We start from the raw sequence: 18,428 nt of genomic DNA, 5'->3' as shown, positions 1-18,428 counted from the left end.
TTCTATTCAGCATTGTCTTCACTGAAACATTTGTTCAATCTTTCGTCTGTTTCACTCTCCTTATTATTGTCTGCTTTGGTGAAATGTGAATTTGGTGGATAACAAAAGAAAATACCCCAAGCACACTGTTGAATGATATTTATTGATTGCGGTAAGTATTTAAAACAGTTGGAATCATTTCACTTGATTCTGATTGGGCCCTTGACAGTGACTTCACCAGGTGTGGAGGTCAGCAGCTCTGCTCTTTGACAATCATAATGTCCACCTTCGTTGATCTGATAAGAAAATAATAACGACATGACTGGGATGATTTCTGTCAAATGACTTTTAGTTTAACATATGATAAAGAGTGAAAATGAGGTCATGTTAACTACAGGTCACATTTCATCTGTGAACAGAGATAAAATGTGTCAGGAGTTACCGGGTCATGAACAAACAGAAAGAGGGAGAAACAGAGACAGAGATCTTTTTTTAAAAGAAATACATCATCCTAAAATAGCATTACTTTCCTGTAGCTAAATCTGTCTGTCATTTGAGGAAGATTCAAGCCTATATAAGATAATGTTTTACTTTAATTATCTGATAATTAAATTATCTGATAATTAAAAAAAACCCTCACATTACCGCAGCATTGACTTTATTTATTTTACTCAGACTCACAATATTCCCTATGTAAGGATTTTATCTTATCTTAATCCTATCTTCTATAGTTTTGTCAGTATTTTTGGCAATATTGAATAAGAGCATTGCTGCTAAATTACCTGTTCAAATGTAGAACTTTATCATTTCCCATGATATAACTATTACTTTCCTAAAAAATCACTAACATCTACATGCTTATTACTCGTAAAAATGAATCAAGAATGACCTGGAAAGCTTCATTATTTGAATCATGAAGCAATTATTTGTCTAATTTATTTTTTAATTTATTTTTTACAAACAGATGGATGTGCAAGTATTATATAGTAAGTAAGTAAAGTAAAATTTATTTATATAGCACTTTTTAAGACAAAAACGCTGTTACAAAGTGCTTCACATAAAAACATGTCAAACGAACAATATTAGAGGAAATATAAAAGCATATCAAACAGGCAATAGTACAATATAAATATAAAATAAGACAACATATTACCCAAATGCCTGTCTAAACAGATGAGTTTTAAGCTGTTTTTTAAAAGAGGCCACCGTGTCGATGGTGCGTAGTGAGGAGGCTTGGGTGATGTTGAAGTAATGTGTGAATACTGGGAGTGTAGAGCAGCTGTGTGTACTCACTGTCTCTGGGCACACAGCTGACACTCATTTGCATAAGTGTTTCCATCGCTGCCACATACAGGAGAGAGGTTCAAAGGACACGCCACAATCTCTGCCGTGTCAGGACAAGTAGGCTGGCAGAAAGGTAAACATTTGTCATTTATATTCTATAATAGATACAATAATACTAACAACATTTCAGCAACAAAGCTGTAGCTTCAGTTAAAACAAATCCAATCCCCGAAAGTACTCAAATATAAAGTTTCTATTTAAAAAATATGTCACCTTTCTCATGAGTCCAGACCTCTCTTCTGCACCTTAAAAAAAACCCAAAGAAAACTTTAAAAATATATATATATTAAAAATAGTTCATATAATAGTCAAGAAATAAAGAAAGGCCAAAAAAAAAAAATTGGCCTTCAAAGAAGTAACTACACTGATTCAAACTGTGCACTAGAATGAGAAACTACTACTGCTGTATTGTTAATATGTAAAATGTTCACTAAGTGTATGAGTGCATAGAATTTAATAACTAAAGTAAAACTGACACACCTGACATAACAGCCCCATATTGCAAAATGCGTATGCATATGTAACCAAGTATTCTGTATTTCCTATTTATAATGAAGTCAACTTAACTATACTTTACAGAGATATTTTGTCTGTGACATTTGACTGTTGTTTTTGGTGATCAGTGTTGAAGCATAAAGCCTTCAACTCAGTGTTGTAAAACAATAAAACTTCATTATGTCAGTGTGCTTCTACAACTGCAGCTGCTCCCCAAACTAACTAACCCCGATCTAACACAAATATAATTTCACTTAAAAGTACCCCACATACAGAAGAATGATTGTTTGTTTAGAATAGAGGGCTTTTCTTTGTTACCTGCAGTCATACAGATGAGCAGAAGTCCCAGAAAAACAACTCTCCCAGTCATGATGTTGGTGGGTGAATAACTCAGAGTGACAGGAACCCGTGAGTATGCTTCTCTTTTTAAAGGCAAATAAAATGTGTGTGTGGTGGGTGTGTATACGTGTGTGGGAACACAGCAGATGAAAATGGACACACAGACGCATGAAATCTCTAGAAACTTAGTCACCAGCACACATTAACCCACACACCCAAACATAAACTGATCTTTTGTTCATCCAGTAGCTACAAACTTCCATGTGACAAGCCCACCCTTTTTTTCTTTTTTTAATCTAGCACACAGGTACTGTGAAAGCAAAGTCAAAGTAATCACATCGTGAACCTTTTTTTTTTTTTGAAAATGTATGAATTTATTACTGTAAAGAATAACTATACATAATGGGTAACAACCACAAACGGCCATAATACTTAAAAATGTAAACAAATAATAATATTGAGCATGAGAAGAGAAAAATCCCTACCTTAGTACTGTCTCGCTCTCTCGTTAACTTGCTACTATCTCTGCTTTTGACTATTTCACTCATTTCTCACGATCACATGTAAGCCTTTGTTCTCTATTTCAAGTTTCAAACAAATCGTTTTATGCAGTGGATTAACTTTGTTTTGTCTGTATTCCAGTGCAGAGATTTGTTTTTACATGTCTCTTTTGCCATGATTTCCACTTTAAAATAGTTGAAATAAAAGACTATACTAAACCTATAAAGTGCTCAAATTTAAAACAGGGGTTTGGTGGGATGGGGATCAGACCCTTTGTGTTGGTAACAGAGTCAGCCCCAGAGCAGTTATCCCCGAGATATTGGAACCCCCTTCCGAGATTCCGCGTGAAACAGAGCACCTGTTATCACCTTAAAGCCTGGATTGGACTTCTGAACTATAAAGCATTACAAGCATAAGTATTAATTGACATGGTCCTCGATTTTAGCCTGGCTTACTGACTAGCTCTTATAAACAAAATATCTCAACAGCTTGTCCTATATCAGAGCTACTGACAGCACAGATACCTTCAGTGTGGCAGTTTATGGACGTGGACAGAGTAGAATTTGGCAACATGACCAGAGGATAGAAAGAACTTGCAGTCTAAATAAGACTGAATGAGAGCACAAGTTTGTTTCACGCTGTTGACAATGAGAATAGGAGGATTTTGACTGAGCTGATGGATAAAAGCACAACACAAACTTTAAAAAACATTTGCCTCCTCCAGATTATGCTGGTTGGTTAAGGATACATATTCATCTTCATTTGGCACAGATACTGTTTGTTCACTCCACTGGTAACATCTTTTTTTTCGACTTGACATCACAAAATTGCTACTGTACATAATATCCACATCGGCACTGGCTCAGGTCTGAAAAGCTTCCGTGGTACCCTCGCACTGATGTTTATAAAAGCACATCCTGGTCACACTCAGATCTGGCGGCATGCTTTGGTACACAGAAAAAAGGCCAGACAGTCCAGGTGTGTGGCCCATTGGAAAGCATGCACTATATATTTCCATTTGACTTTCAAAAATTCTTCAGTAATCCTTAGCCCTCCTTTGTCCGAACAGGACAGAGTGAGTAACAACAAGCCAGCATAGCAGACTGTACATCTTGTGCATATAACAAAGAACCACAAGATTTTTTTTGTTGTTGTTGTTGTTTTTTCACGATGAAGGACACACTTTAAAACAAAACAGTCAAGTTTCTCTATACACACAAAGAAATTGGGCTTTTTTTGTGCTTTGATGCATGTTGGTATCTGTCTTATACATTCCTTGGCAGCCTACATACATTGTTGTTTTAATGGAGTGCTCAAATTTCTGTCTCCACCAGTTTAGGCACTATGCTGGACAATGTCAAGGACACCAAGTACGACAAATAAAAACAAAACAACTTGGTTAGCAGTTCTTAATTGTTATTTGAAGAAAAGTAACTCTGTCAAGGTTATGTTTGCCTGGAGGAATTAAATTACCTTTAAAAATGTAATTAGTAAAAATTACTATGCTGATGATTGCACATTTGTGACTAAAAGTGGATTGTAAAAGCTTTTTTTTTAACCATCATTTGATATAGAAAAAAATCCCCCAAACTGCGCTTGGTAATGAAAAGAAATCTAGAAAGGTTTGACCCTGAATAAAAAAGCAGTCAGTCTGTTTTTAACCAGGTTAAAAAGGTTGAACAGATTTAACAGCTGGCAGTGACTGATCCAAATTTGTTTTTTTATATCATCCTGATTTCTCCATACAGGCAAATATATTAACACCCTCACTGACCACAGCTAACTACTTTAGGAAAGGGGTTTAAAACTGAGAGATCTTCTGCCGTCCCCTGGGTCTTGCCCATTGAGTGGGTAGCTAGGCTACACATGCTTTCCAGTCTAATACAGCATTAAAATTCTGCTGTCAGTTCAAGTGTTCTGAGTCTTTCCTTTCTTTCTGTCAATCTAGTGAAGGAGAAGCACCTGTCTCCTACCCTCACAGAAATATCTCGTCATCTTAAACATAATTATATATATATTTCTTGCATTGATTTGCATTGAGCTTTCATTGTTTCAGTGTCTGTCACAATACCTGCAGTCTCTGCCTTTTCAAGAGGCTGTGCATTGAAATGCAGGTCCACTGAGAAATGATGACAATTGAAAAAGACTAAAAAGTAGAAAAAAAAAATGAACGCAGTCTGTCTCCCCAGAGTTTAGTGGTCCATCTTTTCTCGGTCGTGGGGAGGGTGGGCGAAGCATTGCAACTCCCACAGATGGTATGTTGTGGAATCAGACACAGCTCTCCCTGGTCTTGTTGTCTGTGAGAAAAGAGTTCAGCTGGGAAATGTCCACTACAACAGCGTCCCGCTTGCTCAGATGGACATCTTTCAAGTGGTCCTCGTCACTTTGGTCCTTGGCAAAATTTACGAACACCTGGAAAAGGAGGGCGAAGAAGAGGAAAAACAAATGAGCATGCTTAAATTGAAGTTGGATGTTCATAATGATTGTTTGTAAGTTTGCTTACTTGGTCTAAAGTGGTCTGAGAAACAGAGTAGTCCTCTATGCTGAGAGCCTCTTTGTTCTTTGAGAGCAGGGAGAAGATTCGGGCGAGAGAGGTGAGGGATGAGGGAAGCTGGTACTGGAGCATGTTGCGGTGCTTCTCCTTCAACGTGCTCCCTGGTAGCTCCCTTTCTATGAAGTCCATTACTGGCCTAAGGTCTGGGTCTGGTCCCGCCACCCGTAGGATGATTGTGTAGCCATCTCCAAATCTAACAAGTATATTAAATATATATACATTCAGTTTTTTTCCCCTGCTATGGGGCTGAAGACCAGTCTTTCCTTCATATGAATCAGCGAGACAGAAATACAGAATCAGGATTGCTGCCATATATAGTCATAAACATAAAATAATACCATTAATCTTGCTAAAAGTGTAAAACGACTTTTTGTGAGCTACAATGTTGTGAGAGGTGATTTTTTGTGGTCTGACCTGTTTTTGAGATGCTGCACGCTGCCCAGACAGCGGAACCTGCCGTTGACCATGATGGCCATCCTGGTGCAAAGAGCTTCACACTCCTCCATACTATTACAAGACACATAAGAAAGATATTCATAAGGGGGGAATTAGAAAAAAAAGAAAAAAAAAGAAAGAATGTCCAGGTAAACAAACACATGGACCGGAAGGGCCTGTCGAACCTGTGAGAGGTCAGGACTACAGATCGCCCCTCTTTGATGATGCTCAGGATGGCGTTCCAGAGAGCACGACGTGCCTTGGGGTCCATGCCTGTAGTTGGTTCATCCTGCGAACATGTAAGAGCAGGTACTCAGCTGCTGCTACACAATCATATTTACGAGACAGTTCACTGACTTTAGGAGCTTTAACATTCAGCAATGCTTTATTATTATTGTTATTATTAGTTTCACTGACCAGAAACACAACAGGTGGTCCTCCTATTAGAGCAATAGCAGTAGACAGTTTCCTCATATTTCCTCCACTGTAGCTGCCAGCTGCCTTGTCCACATACTTCATCAAACCCAGTTTACGGATGCCCCAGTCTGCCACCTAGTGGAGGGTTAGAGTTTTGCGTGTGTTAAACTGACTTCTGGCTGAAACATCATATCATGGCTGAAAGTGTTATCATTATCAGGTAAAGTGTCTAGTTGAAATATAAAATAGGAAAAAAACCCAAACAAACAACAACACTGCACAAGTAGAATTATAGGTGTAGTTTACGTGTAAAAGGCAAATATGTATCACGTGTGTATGCTTGTTGCTGACCTCACAGACTTCCTTCTCGGGCACTCCTCTCAGGATAGCATAAAACTCGAGATGCTCTCTGCCAGTCAGTAGGTCATTGATAGCATCAAACTGAGGACAGTAGCCCATGTTCTGATGGACTTCATCTATCTCTGTGGTTACACTGCAGTAAGAGAAAATAGATTAAAGTGGTTTTTTTAAGTGATATGAAGAAAGAAAAAGAAACCTGAAATGTAACACCTTTTCATGAATTAAGTAGTGTTGTAATCTACATAGTGTCGTATGATATGACGTCTTTTCTTGTCTCTCACCTCTTGCCAGCCAGGTAGGCCTCGCCACTTGTTACCACAGAATCTCCTGTCAGCATTTTGAAGGTGCTGGTTTTTCCTGCTCCATTCACCCCCAGCAAACCAAAACACTGCAGGAAAGAGGAAGAATATATTCTACTTAATATTTCACATTCAAAATGCCATTTGCTAATCCTTAACTGAAAAAGAAATTACTCATCCTCATATGTATAAAAGCTAAAAGGCAGCAATACCTCTCCAGGAGGGATGCCAACACACAGCCGGTCCACTGCTGGCTTCTGTTTACGCTTGTAAATCTTGGTGAGCTGTCTGAGCTCCAGGATGTCTGACTGTCCTCCACCGCTGAGGATCCGCTGTCGCTCTCTTGCCACATCCTCGTCTTCCTCTCCGATGGGCTTCAGATGACTAGTGGATGACCTGAAAGTTACGGAGGAAAGGAGTTAAGTCTGAGTGTTGTGATATGGAGAACAAAGTTTAATGCATTTAAAACAGAATAATCACATGTATGTAATAAGTTTCCCCCACCTGGCCTTGAAGCAGAAGTGATACTGAATGAGGACGGTTATACAGAAGAAGACAACACCCTCAATGGCCATTGCAAACAAGTTCTTTCCAACCATGTCCCAGGCCAGAGGAGAGCGGAACCGGTTTTCACCTACAACAGGACATACATTTTAGGAACAAACACTTATTTTTCGTACCTTGTCAAAAACTAATAAGAACACATTTATTGCTGTAGTTAACAACTGCCTGCTGTGTTTACCGAATCTCTCCAGAGCATCAGCCATTGCTTGATTCTTCACCATGTCAATAAGTCCTCTTCCCAAGCAGAAGTGAGGGAAGATGAGGAACACATTCTTCAGGATATCATTAATGCCACCGATTTCCTGAAGGAGGAATGAAGGCAGCATTTAGCCAAGAAAGGTTGAAAATTCAATGTCAGTCATTCAAAAACCTGCAACTCTAGATATTTTTGAGTAATTCCTTACAAATTTACAAGTCTCCTGCTACTAATAACTGCTTACATTGCTTCCAAACAGCTCGAGAACAAATGTGGACACGCTGCCGTTGATTCCTATCAGTATGTTGACGCTAGTAAGAACCACGTAGGCTGTGCTGGGTATTTTAAAGAAAAATGAAGCTGGGTACATCAGAGGGGTGATTGACCATCTGAAAAAAGACACAAACAGAATTTTATATGAAAACAGGTTAAAGATAAACAAAAACGGAAAGAGACAAAGAAATTGTGTTTGTGCCTAATTTACCCATATAGTAGCAGCAGCAGAGCCAGCACAGGCAGATTGGTGGAGGAGACGTAGGCGTCTTGTTGGAAACACAGAAAGATGATGATCACCAGTGTGGCGGGAACGATGTAGTTACACTGCAAATGGGATAAAAAAATGTACTTTCAATAAGCTAGATGTTGTATCACGACTGTGGTTTTCAAGTCTTTTTCAAGTCTTGAGCCAAATGAACCTTAAGTTTCGAAAAACTAAAATGACTTACCATATCCCAGACAAAGTTGGCCAGCCAGTAGAGGAAGGGTTGTACTCCACTAATGAACTGCATGTGTTTAGCCTTGTTCACTCTCTCTTGGATGAGAAAGACCACAAAACTGGCGGGCACAAAGGACATGGCGAAGATGACGCAAATGGACACGAGCACGTCCACCGATGTTGTCATCCTGGAAAAGAAATAACAAAAGACACAACGGGAGTAAGGAGAGGCCAAAGAGATAGTTAAACCTTTGAATTCAGCACTGTAGTCACTGTAATACTCACAACGCGACTTGTGAGAGCTGCTCCTTGGTGAGGTTGAGTGGATGATTGTAGGCAGTGATGCCAAACTTTGTGGGGTCTTTTCCACCTGGCAGACTGACCCGTAGAATGGCGTTGTTCATCACATTGAGGAAGGAACCAATGCTGTGCCAGCCTTTGTTGTTAAACCAAATCTGCATTAAGAGAGGCAATTGTGAGAGTTTCACTTGATGTAACATTAGAGACTAAATAAAAGGAGCTTAGACATAAAACAGCAGCTTGGAGATCAGCTAAGTGTTACAAGTCTGTAAGAGTAAAGAAAGTCTACAGCATTCATTTATTTTACCCCCTCTTGAGCACTTATTATCTTTCCACAGTCAAAGTAGCACTTAAAAAAACCCACTTAGGTTCTAATGTTACAGTGCATTTGCTGTTATTTTGGACACCAAATAGTGCCAGACACCATTTGCATTTAAAATGTGAAAGTACAAGTACAAGAAAAATACACATTACTTGATACTCTGTAAGAAAGAAAACATAGGGCAATAAATCTCACCAATGTGGAGGGGAATCTATGTAATGTTCATTATCTATGACATACTCAACATAAATAGCATGTAGGTTGAGTACTACACATTTTGTGTGCAAGCTGCAGGTTTAACAATGGCACTGTTGAAGGAATTGATCAAGGAGGCTTAACTGTAATGTCCAGAGCCACGTGCTGTTGTATAACTGCTGTCTCGTGTGTGCATGTGTGCGTGTGTGTGCTAACCTTGACGTTATTCTTGGTGTCCAATCCTTGGATGAAACTGGAAAGACTGTGAAAGAAACGATCTGCTGCAGCTCCCTGGAGAATGGGCGAGGCAGCAGACAGAAGAAGTGAGCCAAGTCTTTTTTAGCACATGTGTAAACTGACACTGCTCAGACTTGTAATAAGATACCATGTTTATCATCAGTACAGCTGTAATTATAACAGCACAGACAGACCCCCTGTAAGAGTCTTATCCCGACAAAATCAAAGCAGGCCATTATGGAACGGTTTATGGATTATGTAGTACATAATGTAATAAAATCTCTTACTCTTTCAAGATGGAAACGTCTCCTCAGCTGAGCAATTGCCCGATCAGTTTCATCTGCGTGGGCCAGAAATTGTGAACTCCTTGCACCTAATGAGAATCCGCCATATCTGCAATAGATTACAGCCATTTTAATACTTTGAAAGGACACAGCGGAGAAGCACTCACTCAGTATTATTGATTTGTGAAGGAACTAAAGATGCATCATGTCTGTTACTGTACCTGAACTCGTTGACCCAGATCTTGTTCTTCAGGCTGTAAGAAAGGAAAAGAAATTACTCAGTGCTTGATAGTTGCTTGAATGAGAACAATTTGCATTAAAAAAAAATCAAGGTAAATAATAATAACATGTCAGAGGAGTGTTACCTCTTGCCAATGATCTGAGCGTAGGTCTTAACCAGATAGTCTGAAACGTTTCTGCCTGTCAAATTCTGCAGAGTGTCTGTCTCACTGAGCTTCATCTGGATACAAAAACAGACAAATCAGTTATTTCGTGTTCATTATTCATCTAGTTGGTTGCTCACACTTATTATATGACTTTTGTTTTAACTGGTTTTAGATTTTATTTGCCATCTCAATTTCAATTATTTATTTATACAGAGCCAAATCACAACAACAGTCGCCTCAAGGTAATTTATGTTGTAAAGTAAAGACCCTAGAATAATACAAAGAAAACAGAGAAAATATAATCATATGACCCCCTATGAGCAAGTGCTTTGGTAACAATGAGAAGGAAAGAACTCTAACCTGTGGTGGTGGAAGCCCCCCAGCTCCAGATGGACACTCGGGCAGCATCCTCTTGCGCCCTTCGCAGCTGCACTCACACAATGGAGACGGATTCTGCATGGTCCAATTTCCTTTGTCAAACATGTCCTTCACACTTTGAGAGACTTGAGGGACCGACCACTCATCTTGAACTGCAGTGCAGGGAATGTCCCTGGAGCATAAAGAGGGCGCTCATATCAAAATCTCCAATTTGTCCATATGCATTAAGCATTCTTCCTGAAATTCTGACTGATTCTTACACGATCTATAATATAGATCTAAATATTTTTCCTAAATGTAAGTTAACTCACGGTATTGGCTGTCCTTCCATGCAGCGTGTTCCAAAGCCAGGTTCTGCTGTCAGAGCTCCAAGCAGATTGTTGGTATGAGGGTCTTCAGGCATGTCATTACTGCAAAGGCACAAACAAAACACATTCCTTTTAATAACACATGCCATTTTAAACTATCTCTAAAAGTAGGAGAAATACATGTTAAAAGAACATCGTCACAAAATTCTACTTAGCATTTACAGCTTTGGTAAGAACACTAAAGGATAGGCAGCGTTATGTAACGTTTTACATCTTTAATGGGCTGAGAAAAATGGGCTATTTTGCAAAACAATGGATTAAAGTTCTTTGCAGACAGATTTTATCTTACCTGATGAAGGTAAACTGTTCTCCATACATGCCAGGATCCAGAGCCAGGCTGGGGTACTTTCCAAATGGAGGAACGATCAGGCTGAAGACCAAGGCAATACACACAAACACTGCCGGAAGCACAATCTGAAAGATAACAGCACTGATGTTAAAAGAGAAAAATACAGCTATTATTTTATAGAATCAGAATCAGCATCAGAAAGACTTTTATTTATCCCCAAGGGGCAATTAAGTTAGTAGTTAGGAAGAGCCTCATGATTGAGCGAGGCATAAACATTCATATAATGGCTAGCACTGTGTGTAGAGCCCATATATGTGGGTTTAATGCCAGTATACCTGGGCAAAAAAACCCTTCCTAGAGCGTCGAGCATAGAGGAATCGTTTCCACAGTAGTGCTACAAACTGCTGTCTCTTCAGACTCCAGCCTTTCACTTGGTATGACCCTTTGCCATCTGTTCCACTAAGCCAGTCGGTCTCACGGGATTCTGAACACAGACAACATGATACCCATCAGCAAAACTGCAGTGTGACAACATGGAAACATAACTTGTGACACATGGATTGTAATAACTTAATGTCTGCAAATTTGTAATTTTGTTTATATTTATATATCTGGTAAAATGAAACTTTAGGTACAAGCATAGGCTGAAAGATTTGATGAATGATAGCGAAAAAGATCTTTGCTATCACTGCACTTCATGCTGGGTAATCCATTTCTACCTGGGTCACCTTCAGAGTCATTGAAATCAAAGTCATCCTCAGTGAAGGGTTTCAGGCAGCTCTGGTGATCTCCGAACGCATGACGACGACGGGTTCTGGTGGGCACGACTCCATCTGCAGCCACATGAGAATCAGTGAGCTGAGCTAAACTATTTAAATTCCATTGTTTTGTCTTTTCTATGTTCCCTGATGCTTCTTATTTAAGACTCAGTGTACACAGCATTTAATTTCTAATTATTTCATCTAATGTTTACCAACAAATGGTGTTATAATGTAGATTGCATAGGAGACGTTAGGTGTGGAAATGTTGGAATAAATATCCCAGATTTACCTGAGAGCTCAACTGAATCCACTCCACTGTCCTCAGCCACTTTCAAGAAAATCTGAAGAGTTAGAGGGAAATAAATTAAAATACTGGCTAAGGTGAAAACAGACTGCAAAAAATAATGCAAATGACATATAAATATGTAAAAAAGTTAACTCCAACCAAATGAAAATGTAGTATCTTACTTCTTCTAGGGTGGTATCAGATATTCCATAACTTGAGATTCCCAAGTCAGTCAGTCGGTCATCAAGCTCATGAAAGAGCTCCACAAAGGCGCCATCTTTTGCAGCCTGGTAGGGCAAGACATAGGCGAGTTCATGGCCGAGATCCTCCACCAGGCGAGCCTCAGGGACATGCTTGAAAATCACATTGGAAATGAGGGAGACATCTGTGGGGAAGAAAAAGCAGAGAGAGTGAGAAGTTAGTAAACGGACAGAGGTCATTTTACATTACAGCTTTCCTTTTTGGAGCTCAAACTGATAATGTGGGCTTAATTTTATAAGAAAGACAGCCACTTTGTTATTGATTCTTACCAATAGTAGTGGTTTCACTTTCTGGTTCACTGCCAAGACCAGCATCTGAACTGCTTTCTGATACATTGTCCTCCTGTTTAAAAGACAAGACAATGTTAAGAGGGAAGACTAAATCAGTTGTCCTTCATTAGCAATCAGCATGTATATTTTCTATTTTACTATAGTAGAGTATATTTCTGTATTAATGATACAGAAAGTTTTTTTTTCTTCATTTGAAAAAGCTTAATATTGCTTTTTACATTTCTTGTACCTTTTCTGTTTTCTTGCTATAGGAGACTGTGCTGGCAGAATTCCTGCATGACTGTAGTGTCAAGTCATAGTCTCTCTTGACCAGGGTCAGGTAATAGCCTGTCCCCAAGTGGGTCTTCAGGAAAAGAGAGGAGCCTACGCAACACAGCTTCCCGTGCGAAATGATGGCAATGCGGTCACCCAGGATGTCAGCCTCGTCCATGTGATGAGTGGACAGGATGATAGTGCGGCCTAAGAATAGAAAAAACTGAATTTGTCATTTCATTCTTGGGGGTGGATTTCTTGACTCAAATTCTATGTAAAACTACAAAAATAACAAGCTAAGACAATATCAGATCTAGTTACCTTGTCTGTATTTGAGCAAGAGATCCCAGATGCCCCTGCGTGCGTAGGGATCAACACCAGCTGTGGGTTCATCCAGAATCACAACCTTTGAACCACCAACAAAAGCCAAGGCCACTGACAGCTTCCTCTGCATCCCACCTAAAAAGACATCAAGAAATAAAAGTCAGAGACAGACTTTCTGTAGAAGCGTTAAACAGAAAATCCCTTTGCACAACCTGCCCACTGAAATAAATCAAATTTAAACTGACCGGACAGGGTGCTTGTGCGAGACTTTCGTTTGTGAGGCAGTCCAACATCATTCACAATTTGTTCCATTTCCGCCTTCACCTTCTCCTCTGAAAGACCCTTCAGGCGGGCGTAGAACCAGATGTGTTCCTCGACTGTCAACCTGCATTACAGCAAGCAACAGTTCACTTAACAGCCAAAGCACAAAAGACTGAAAGTTTCCACAAAAGTCTGTCCCCCAGTAACGCATACGTACATGCTGAAAAGTACGTTGTGTTGAGGGCATACACCCAGATTCTGCCGGATTGTGCTGAGTTCAGAACGAATGTCTTTGCCGAGAATGTAGGCTGTGCCAGAGGTGGGTGGAAACAGCCCTGTCAGGATTGACCTTGATCAGAAACAAGAAGGAAACAAAAATACAGTCAGCACTTCAGCTGAGCAAACTTTTAAATCCTTTATCAAGTGTCAAACTCTCAGCTCAGCAAAACTTGGGAGTACTGTAGACAACATGTGCACTATCTTACATAGTTGTGGTTTTGCCAGCTCCATTGTGTCCGAGGAAGGAGGTGATCTGTCCCTCATAGAATCTCAGGGACAGCCCGTCCACGGCCAGTTTGTTTCCATGGCTGTAGATCTTCACGAGATTCTCAATGTAAACACCTGGCTCTATGTGGCTTGGCTCTTCCTCAATGCAGACAGCTGCAAATCAGACACAAAAAAACAGCATAATTTATCCTGGTATGCCATCCAAACTTTAAGTAGTTTAAAGTGAAGATGTGTTGTATATCTAAAAATTATGATAATAATGATTATGATATGTACCATCAGCGTTACCCTTCTTTGACAGAGGGGTGGAGATGTTCTTGTTCTCTTTTTCTCCACACCAATATGTCCTAGTGAAGGGAAAATACCAGGGCCTAGGGATCCCATACTGACCTGTAACAGAATGTATTGCTTGTCAAATAATTCATATTGCTCATGTGCAATTTGTCCGCTAAAGGGAAAAATACCCAAACTGCAAAGTTTTTGCACAACTCACCAGGGAACACAGCTTCAATGTACCAGGTCATTATTCCGTACAACACAGCGTCAAACAGCATGAGGCAGATGGAGGTGGTCAGGTTGTAGCTGTCTTCCTCTAGAGGGCTGGCAAGTAGGTTTGACCACTGTATTCCCACTCCTTGCTCCTCAAAGAGGGCAAAGTACTCACATCCAAAACCGAAAGCCACAGGAGAAAGGAGACTCTGTGAAAATGAAAGAGCATTCAAATTTTAGGACAGAAAATTATGCCTGCATACAGCAAGCTTGTTTTTAATCACTATATTCAAACATAGAAGTAATATTTTAAGACAAAGAGTACAAAATGCAAAAGAATCATGTTTGTATTCACAAGTGTGTAATTAAATCTATTCAACACACCACAACAATTTTTGCTCCAAAGCCCACGTAGTCCTGCCAGGCAACACAAAGCACGTAGGGCAGGTAGAGAGTGAAGTATATAATGCCACCGCAGGCGGCTGCCAAGTTGGCACGAGAAAACAGCGTGCTGATGAGAAAGCACTGCATGATGGTAACTACGCCAAACGATCCCAGGAAGAGAAACACAACGCCGGAGTCACTGTAAGGCAGCAGGTTACCCATCTGAGAAGGACGTCAGACAAAAGAGACAGGGAGAGAAAAGAATGATGTCAGTTGTTTTCCACCTTTTAATTAAATTTGGAGACATCATGGAAAAAGAGTGACTTAATTGTGCTGAGTATGAACATCTGCAATGATCAGTGCGAGCATGTTCACTTGTTTTCTATAATTTGCTGACATTCCTTCATGGTGACATATTGGGCATACGTGTGTGTGCCTGTGGCTGCACCAACCTTCAATAACATCACCAACAACCCAGCGCTGATCAGCAGGGGGATTAAACTGCTGATGAACCAGCTGAGCCAAAGGGTGCCGTTGTTCAGTCCCATGATTCTCATAGTCTCTTTGAGACGTGCCTCTTTCTCGTATACCACTCCCTTGATGATGATAGCTACTGAGTACATCCATGCCAAGGTCATGAAAAGAGGCATTGACCGACTCATCACACGCAGGAATCTGAAAAAGCGCATTGAATGTTACACACATATCCTCTGTAGAACTGAAACACATTCTTTTTTTAACCACAGCATTCACTTACATATCATCAACGTAGCAGGGGTAGGGCATCTGCTGAATGTAGATTCCTGTCTTCTGCTTGGTGCCGGTGACAGCTCTGATAATTCCTTGTTCGATTACATCCTGCAGGTAGGAAAACCCACCCCAGACATACCGCAGGTCCTCAAAGGGGTCTGCCCTGGGACCAGGGTCCCAATATCTGCAAAACAAGATGAAAATCAAGAGGGTCAAAGGAAAAGGGAAAATAAATAAAAAACGTCTGGTCAACACGGCCACTTACCCGTCTTTAATCTTGTTTGTTCTCTCCACATTATCGATGTCCATACGAATTTTGTAATTGACATTGGGTGGCAGGTCAGTGCTGTTGTTGTGGGCAATGTCAGGAAACACGATTCCAGCCCAAAACCTCTGGTTATCAAGAAGACCCATGGACTTGTTGACCAATCGCTCCTCATTAGCCACTGGCTCCAGCTTGTCCAGGTTCACACACTGAAGGATTTTGATAAAGAATGGTTTTAATTACAGTTTAGCTAGAAAAAAGGCACTTTTGCAATAACTTTTATCTGAAAAGTGTTCATACTGAAGACGCCATCAGCCTGCAGACATCCAGTTCAAGTGTTAAGTCCTTAACAGCTCCAAAACAAACTACTCAGCTCTTACGAATGCTAAAAAAGTTTCAGCTCAAGTAGTCACATAGTTTCTCAGAATTACATTTATTTAAACTGGAAAACAGCAATGAACTTTACACCTGATTGCACAAACTCAGGTGCTTTTGTAACCACACCAGGATTGTTTAGCTGATTTGTTGAGAGCTCCTACAGATTAGCTTCAGACTTTTTTAGTTGACAGAAGCAGACTTGTACCAGATCCTCCCACAGCAAGTCTCTACTGTGCCAACAGAAAGCTAGAAAGCATAATGAAATGTGGGTGGACGATAACAATTAAAATACACCATATGCTACATATGTATGTCATTTTTGACTGTGTACGGTTGTCCTCGACACAGTTCACAGTGCAAGAAGCTTCACACATCATATGATCTTAAAGGGTGAAACAGTCAGTAGGTCAGTGAGTTGTTTGTGATTTTGCTGAACATGTAATTGACCCTAAGTGAGGCTTTTTAAGTGATTTGTATTGCATTTGTGCATTTAATAACATTATCCGCAGTGGCTAGAGACAACAGGTCAGACAAAACCAGGTCAGATTCACATTGAGATTCACACTAAAATGATCAATTACAGTAATAAAATTATCTATATATGGGAAGTAAATAGCTGTGAGGATCTGAAAGCAGTTCAAATGCACTGAACAGTCGAAGATGATGGCAGATTTGTACTGTGATGCCAAAAAATGTGAAATTAGCTGTTATTTTTCTGCATGCATGAACACCTATTCTACAGACATAACTTCAGACTCACGTTATTATGGCTTTAATCCCAAAATCTCAAAAAACATGGCAGCACATGACAGTTTGTTGTGCACTTTTTGCTAATACATCCTTTTATTAACACTAACCTCCATGAAACGAGAAATGGTCTGTATGGCGTGGTTGGTTTCATTGAAGACGTCTCTCCAGGTGTAGACCGATCCTGCGTGTTTTTTGTTAACTGAGGTCTTAGAGAGGAATGCTGCTATGTCTGACACGCGCAACTCAGTCCCACTAAGCTGGGTGTTAAGGAACATAGCGCTGGCATTATTCTGAAGCAGGGTCTGCAAAAAGAAAAAATAACATTTAATAACAAATAAAATCAAAATAACAATGCTGATTTTGATAGAAAAAATTTTTAAGATGCTGGAAAAGCTGAAAGTTCTTTTTTCTTTCATTTAAATTGTCTTTTAACCTTCTTCTTTTTGTGATGCAAAATGCCAAACTGTGAAAAACTCCTGCATGCATTCTTGCTTGTTCAGGCAGTTTATCCCTGACAGCAACTTATCATTAAACTCAAAATGCAGCTCATTATCAGTCAGTAACATCAAAGTATTTTTACAACCCTTCACCACCAGGTGGTGCTTTATGTAATTCCCACATGAAAATGCTGAACAGATTTCTCAGGCACAACCATGCACTGATGTATTTTTGAGAACATAATAACAAGTAAACTGACTCCAATAGGATGAATCCAGAACGATGCTCACTAATCGTGGCAGAACAAGTAGTCAACCAAGCACATGTGTGGTTGGTCCGGCTCTTTTCTTATTTGAACGAGAACAAGTGTGGCCTAAATGAGGTCAGTTCTTAGTTTTGGTTTATGAGGTTTTTTTTCCTCAGCTGCCAAATTCTCATTTCGATAGCTTCAAATAAATTCATCAAAAAAATCCCAGAACATAAACACTCTTTGCTATTGAGGTCACATCAGACATATAATTATACATAATTACATTTCAGTAAAGGCGATCCTTTCATGTAAACAGGAAGCACACAAAGCAGACAGTGCTGATGTGTGCCAAAGGAAAATGCCCCTGCACGCACTCACCCTGACCATGTCCATTTCCTCGCTATTCTCCATGAAGTTCCAAATCTTGGGCTTCATCTCCTCCCACATCCCTCCAAGGTCCCTCAGCACACCCAGCTCCTGGAAGGTCTTATTAACCTGAAAGACCCACCAAAGATAATTTCATTTAATGGTTCATACACACCTCTAATGGGGATTTTATATGTTAAGCGATAGCTATACCTCGTGGATGATCCTCTGTGTTGCTGGAGTGTCTGGTGTATAAAGGATCTTCCCCATGAGAAGGGGCTTCAGAGCTCGCCAGATCATTCTGGAAATGGGACTGGACTCCAGGTTCTTCATCAAATTGTTACAATAAGGAGCTGAAAAATAAAAATAGAGACATTTAAATGGTGAACCTTGTATTAGTAACAACAAAATATTTGACTAACAAACTGTACTATTGTGAAACTAAATTGATAGGTGAGC

At 39.9% G+C, this 18,428-nt stretch overlaps 2 protein-coding genes across 3 annotated transcripts in view; both read right to left on the bottom strand.

The window, feature by feature from the left end:
• Positions 1–97: 97 nt before the first annotated feature.
• Positions 98–2,302, bottom strand: spink4 (serine peptidase inhibitor, Kazal type 4). Its single transcript, XM_085410310.1, has 4 exons — positions 2,137–2,302; positions 1,537–1,568; positions 1,273–1,385; positions 98–275 (listed from the first exon to the last, which is right to left on the bottom strand). The coding sequence occupies exons 1-4, from the start codon at positions 2,186–2,188 to the stop codon at positions 230–232; spliced, it is 243 nt and encodes an 80-aa protein (XP_085266436.1). The 5' UTR covers positions 2,189–2,302; the 3' UTR covers positions 98–229.
• Positions 2,303–2,499: 197 nt separating this feature from the next.
• The window catches only part of LOC146668407 (phospholipid-transporting ATPase ABCA1-like), a 34,886-nt gene continuing 18,957 nt past the window's right edge, over positions 2,500–18,428 (bottom strand). The window contains exons 10-49 of one of the 2 annotated variants that reach the window (XM_085410306.1): positions 18,183–18,322; positions 17,982–18,098; positions 17,023–17,217; positions 15,788–15,996; positions 15,530–15,706; positions 15,225–15,447; positions 14,773–14,994; positions 14,393–14,597; positions 14,176–14,289; positions 13,878–14,052; positions 13,610–13,741; positions 13,377–13,516; positions 13,129–13,266; positions 12,785–13,014; positions 12,535–12,607; positions 12,187–12,389; positions 12,008–12,059; positions 11,677–11,790; positions 11,293–11,441; positions 10,958–11,082; positions 10,612–10,710; positions 10,283–10,472; positions 9,902–9,996; positions 9,758–9,790; positions 9,540–9,645; positions 9,232–9,306; positions 8,484–8,653; positions 8,209–8,386; positions 7,968–8,083; positions 7,728–7,872; positions 7,466–7,589; positions 7,228–7,357; positions 6,936–7,119; positions 6,706–6,812; positions 6,416–6,557; positions 6,065–6,199; positions 5,833–5,936; positions 5,627–5,719; positions 5,162–5,405; positions 2,500–5,070 (exon numbers count right to left, since the gene is read on the bottom strand). In XM_085410306.1, coding sequence (XP_085266432.1) covers positions 4,927–5,070; positions 5,162–5,405; positions 5,627–5,719; positions 5,833–5,936; positions 6,065–6,199; positions 6,416–6,557; positions 6,706–6,812; positions 6,936–7,119; positions 7,228–7,357; positions 7,466–7,589; positions 7,728–7,872; positions 7,968–8,083; positions 8,209–8,386; positions 8,484–8,653; positions 9,232–9,306; positions 9,540–9,645; positions 9,758–9,790; positions 9,902–9,996; positions 10,283–10,472; positions 10,612–10,710; positions 10,958–11,082; positions 11,293–11,441; positions 11,677–11,790; positions 12,008–12,059; positions 12,187–12,389; positions 12,535–12,607; positions 12,785–13,014; positions 13,129–13,266; positions 13,377–13,516; positions 13,610–13,741; positions 13,878–14,052; positions 14,176–14,289; positions 14,393–14,597; positions 14,773–14,994; positions 15,225–15,447; positions 15,530–15,706; positions 15,788–15,996; positions 17,023–17,217; positions 17,982–18,098; positions 18,183–18,322 — 5,747 coding nt within the window. In that variant the 3' untranslated portion in view covers positions 2,500–4,926. The remainder of the gene's footprint in view (positions 5,071–5,161; positions 5,406–5,626; positions 5,720–5,832; positions 5,937–6,064; positions 6,200–6,415; positions 6,558–6,705; positions 6,813–6,935; positions 7,120–7,227; positions 7,358–7,465; positions 7,590–7,727; positions 7,873–7,967; positions 8,084–8,208; positions 8,387–8,483; positions 8,654–9,231; positions 9,307–9,539; positions 9,646–9,757; positions 9,791–9,901; positions 9,997–10,282; positions 10,473–10,611; positions 10,711–10,957; positions 11,083–11,292; positions 11,442–11,676; positions 11,791–12,007; positions 12,060–12,186; positions 12,390–12,534; positions 12,608–12,784; positions 13,015–13,128; positions 13,267–13,376; positions 13,517–13,609; positions 13,742–13,877; positions 14,053–14,175; positions 14,290–14,392; positions 14,598–14,772; positions 14,995–15,224; positions 15,448–15,529; positions 15,707–15,787; positions 15,997–17,022; positions 17,218–17,981; positions 18,099–18,182; positions 18,323–18,428) is intronic. The other variant, XM_085410307.1, reaches the window with a different exon arrangement.

This window comes from Rhamphochromis longiceps, linkage group LG6 (genome assembly GCF_057381845.1).
Source record: "Rhamphochromis longiceps isolate RC_006_pf linkage group LG6, R_longiceps_female_GT1.1, whole genome shotgun sequence".
Classification (NCBI taxonomy): domain Eukaryota; kingdom Metazoa; phylum Chordata; class Actinopteri; order Cichliformes; family Cichlidae; genus Rhamphochromis; species Rhamphochromis longiceps.
The sequence above is the reverse complement of the archived record's forward strand: the minus strand, read 5'-3'. Positions and strand labels throughout refer to the sequence as shown.

What these genes read in the sequence shown, in the direction of transcription:
- spink4 (XM_085410310.1), bottom strand. Translation starts at nt 2,188, where the DNA reads ATGACTGGGAGAGTTGTTTTTCTGGGACTTCTGCTCATCTGTATGACT. An exon ending in GCTCATCTGTATGACTGCAG is followed by an intron (nt 1,569 to 2,136) that starts GTAACAAAGAAA and finishes GTTTTTTTTAAG; the next exon opens with GTGCAGAAGAGAGGTCTGGA. An exon ending in GGTCTGGACTCATGAGAAAG is followed by an intron (nt 1,386 to 1,536) that starts GTGACATATTTT and finishes CCTTTCTGCCAG; the next exon opens with CCTACTTGTCCTGACACGGC.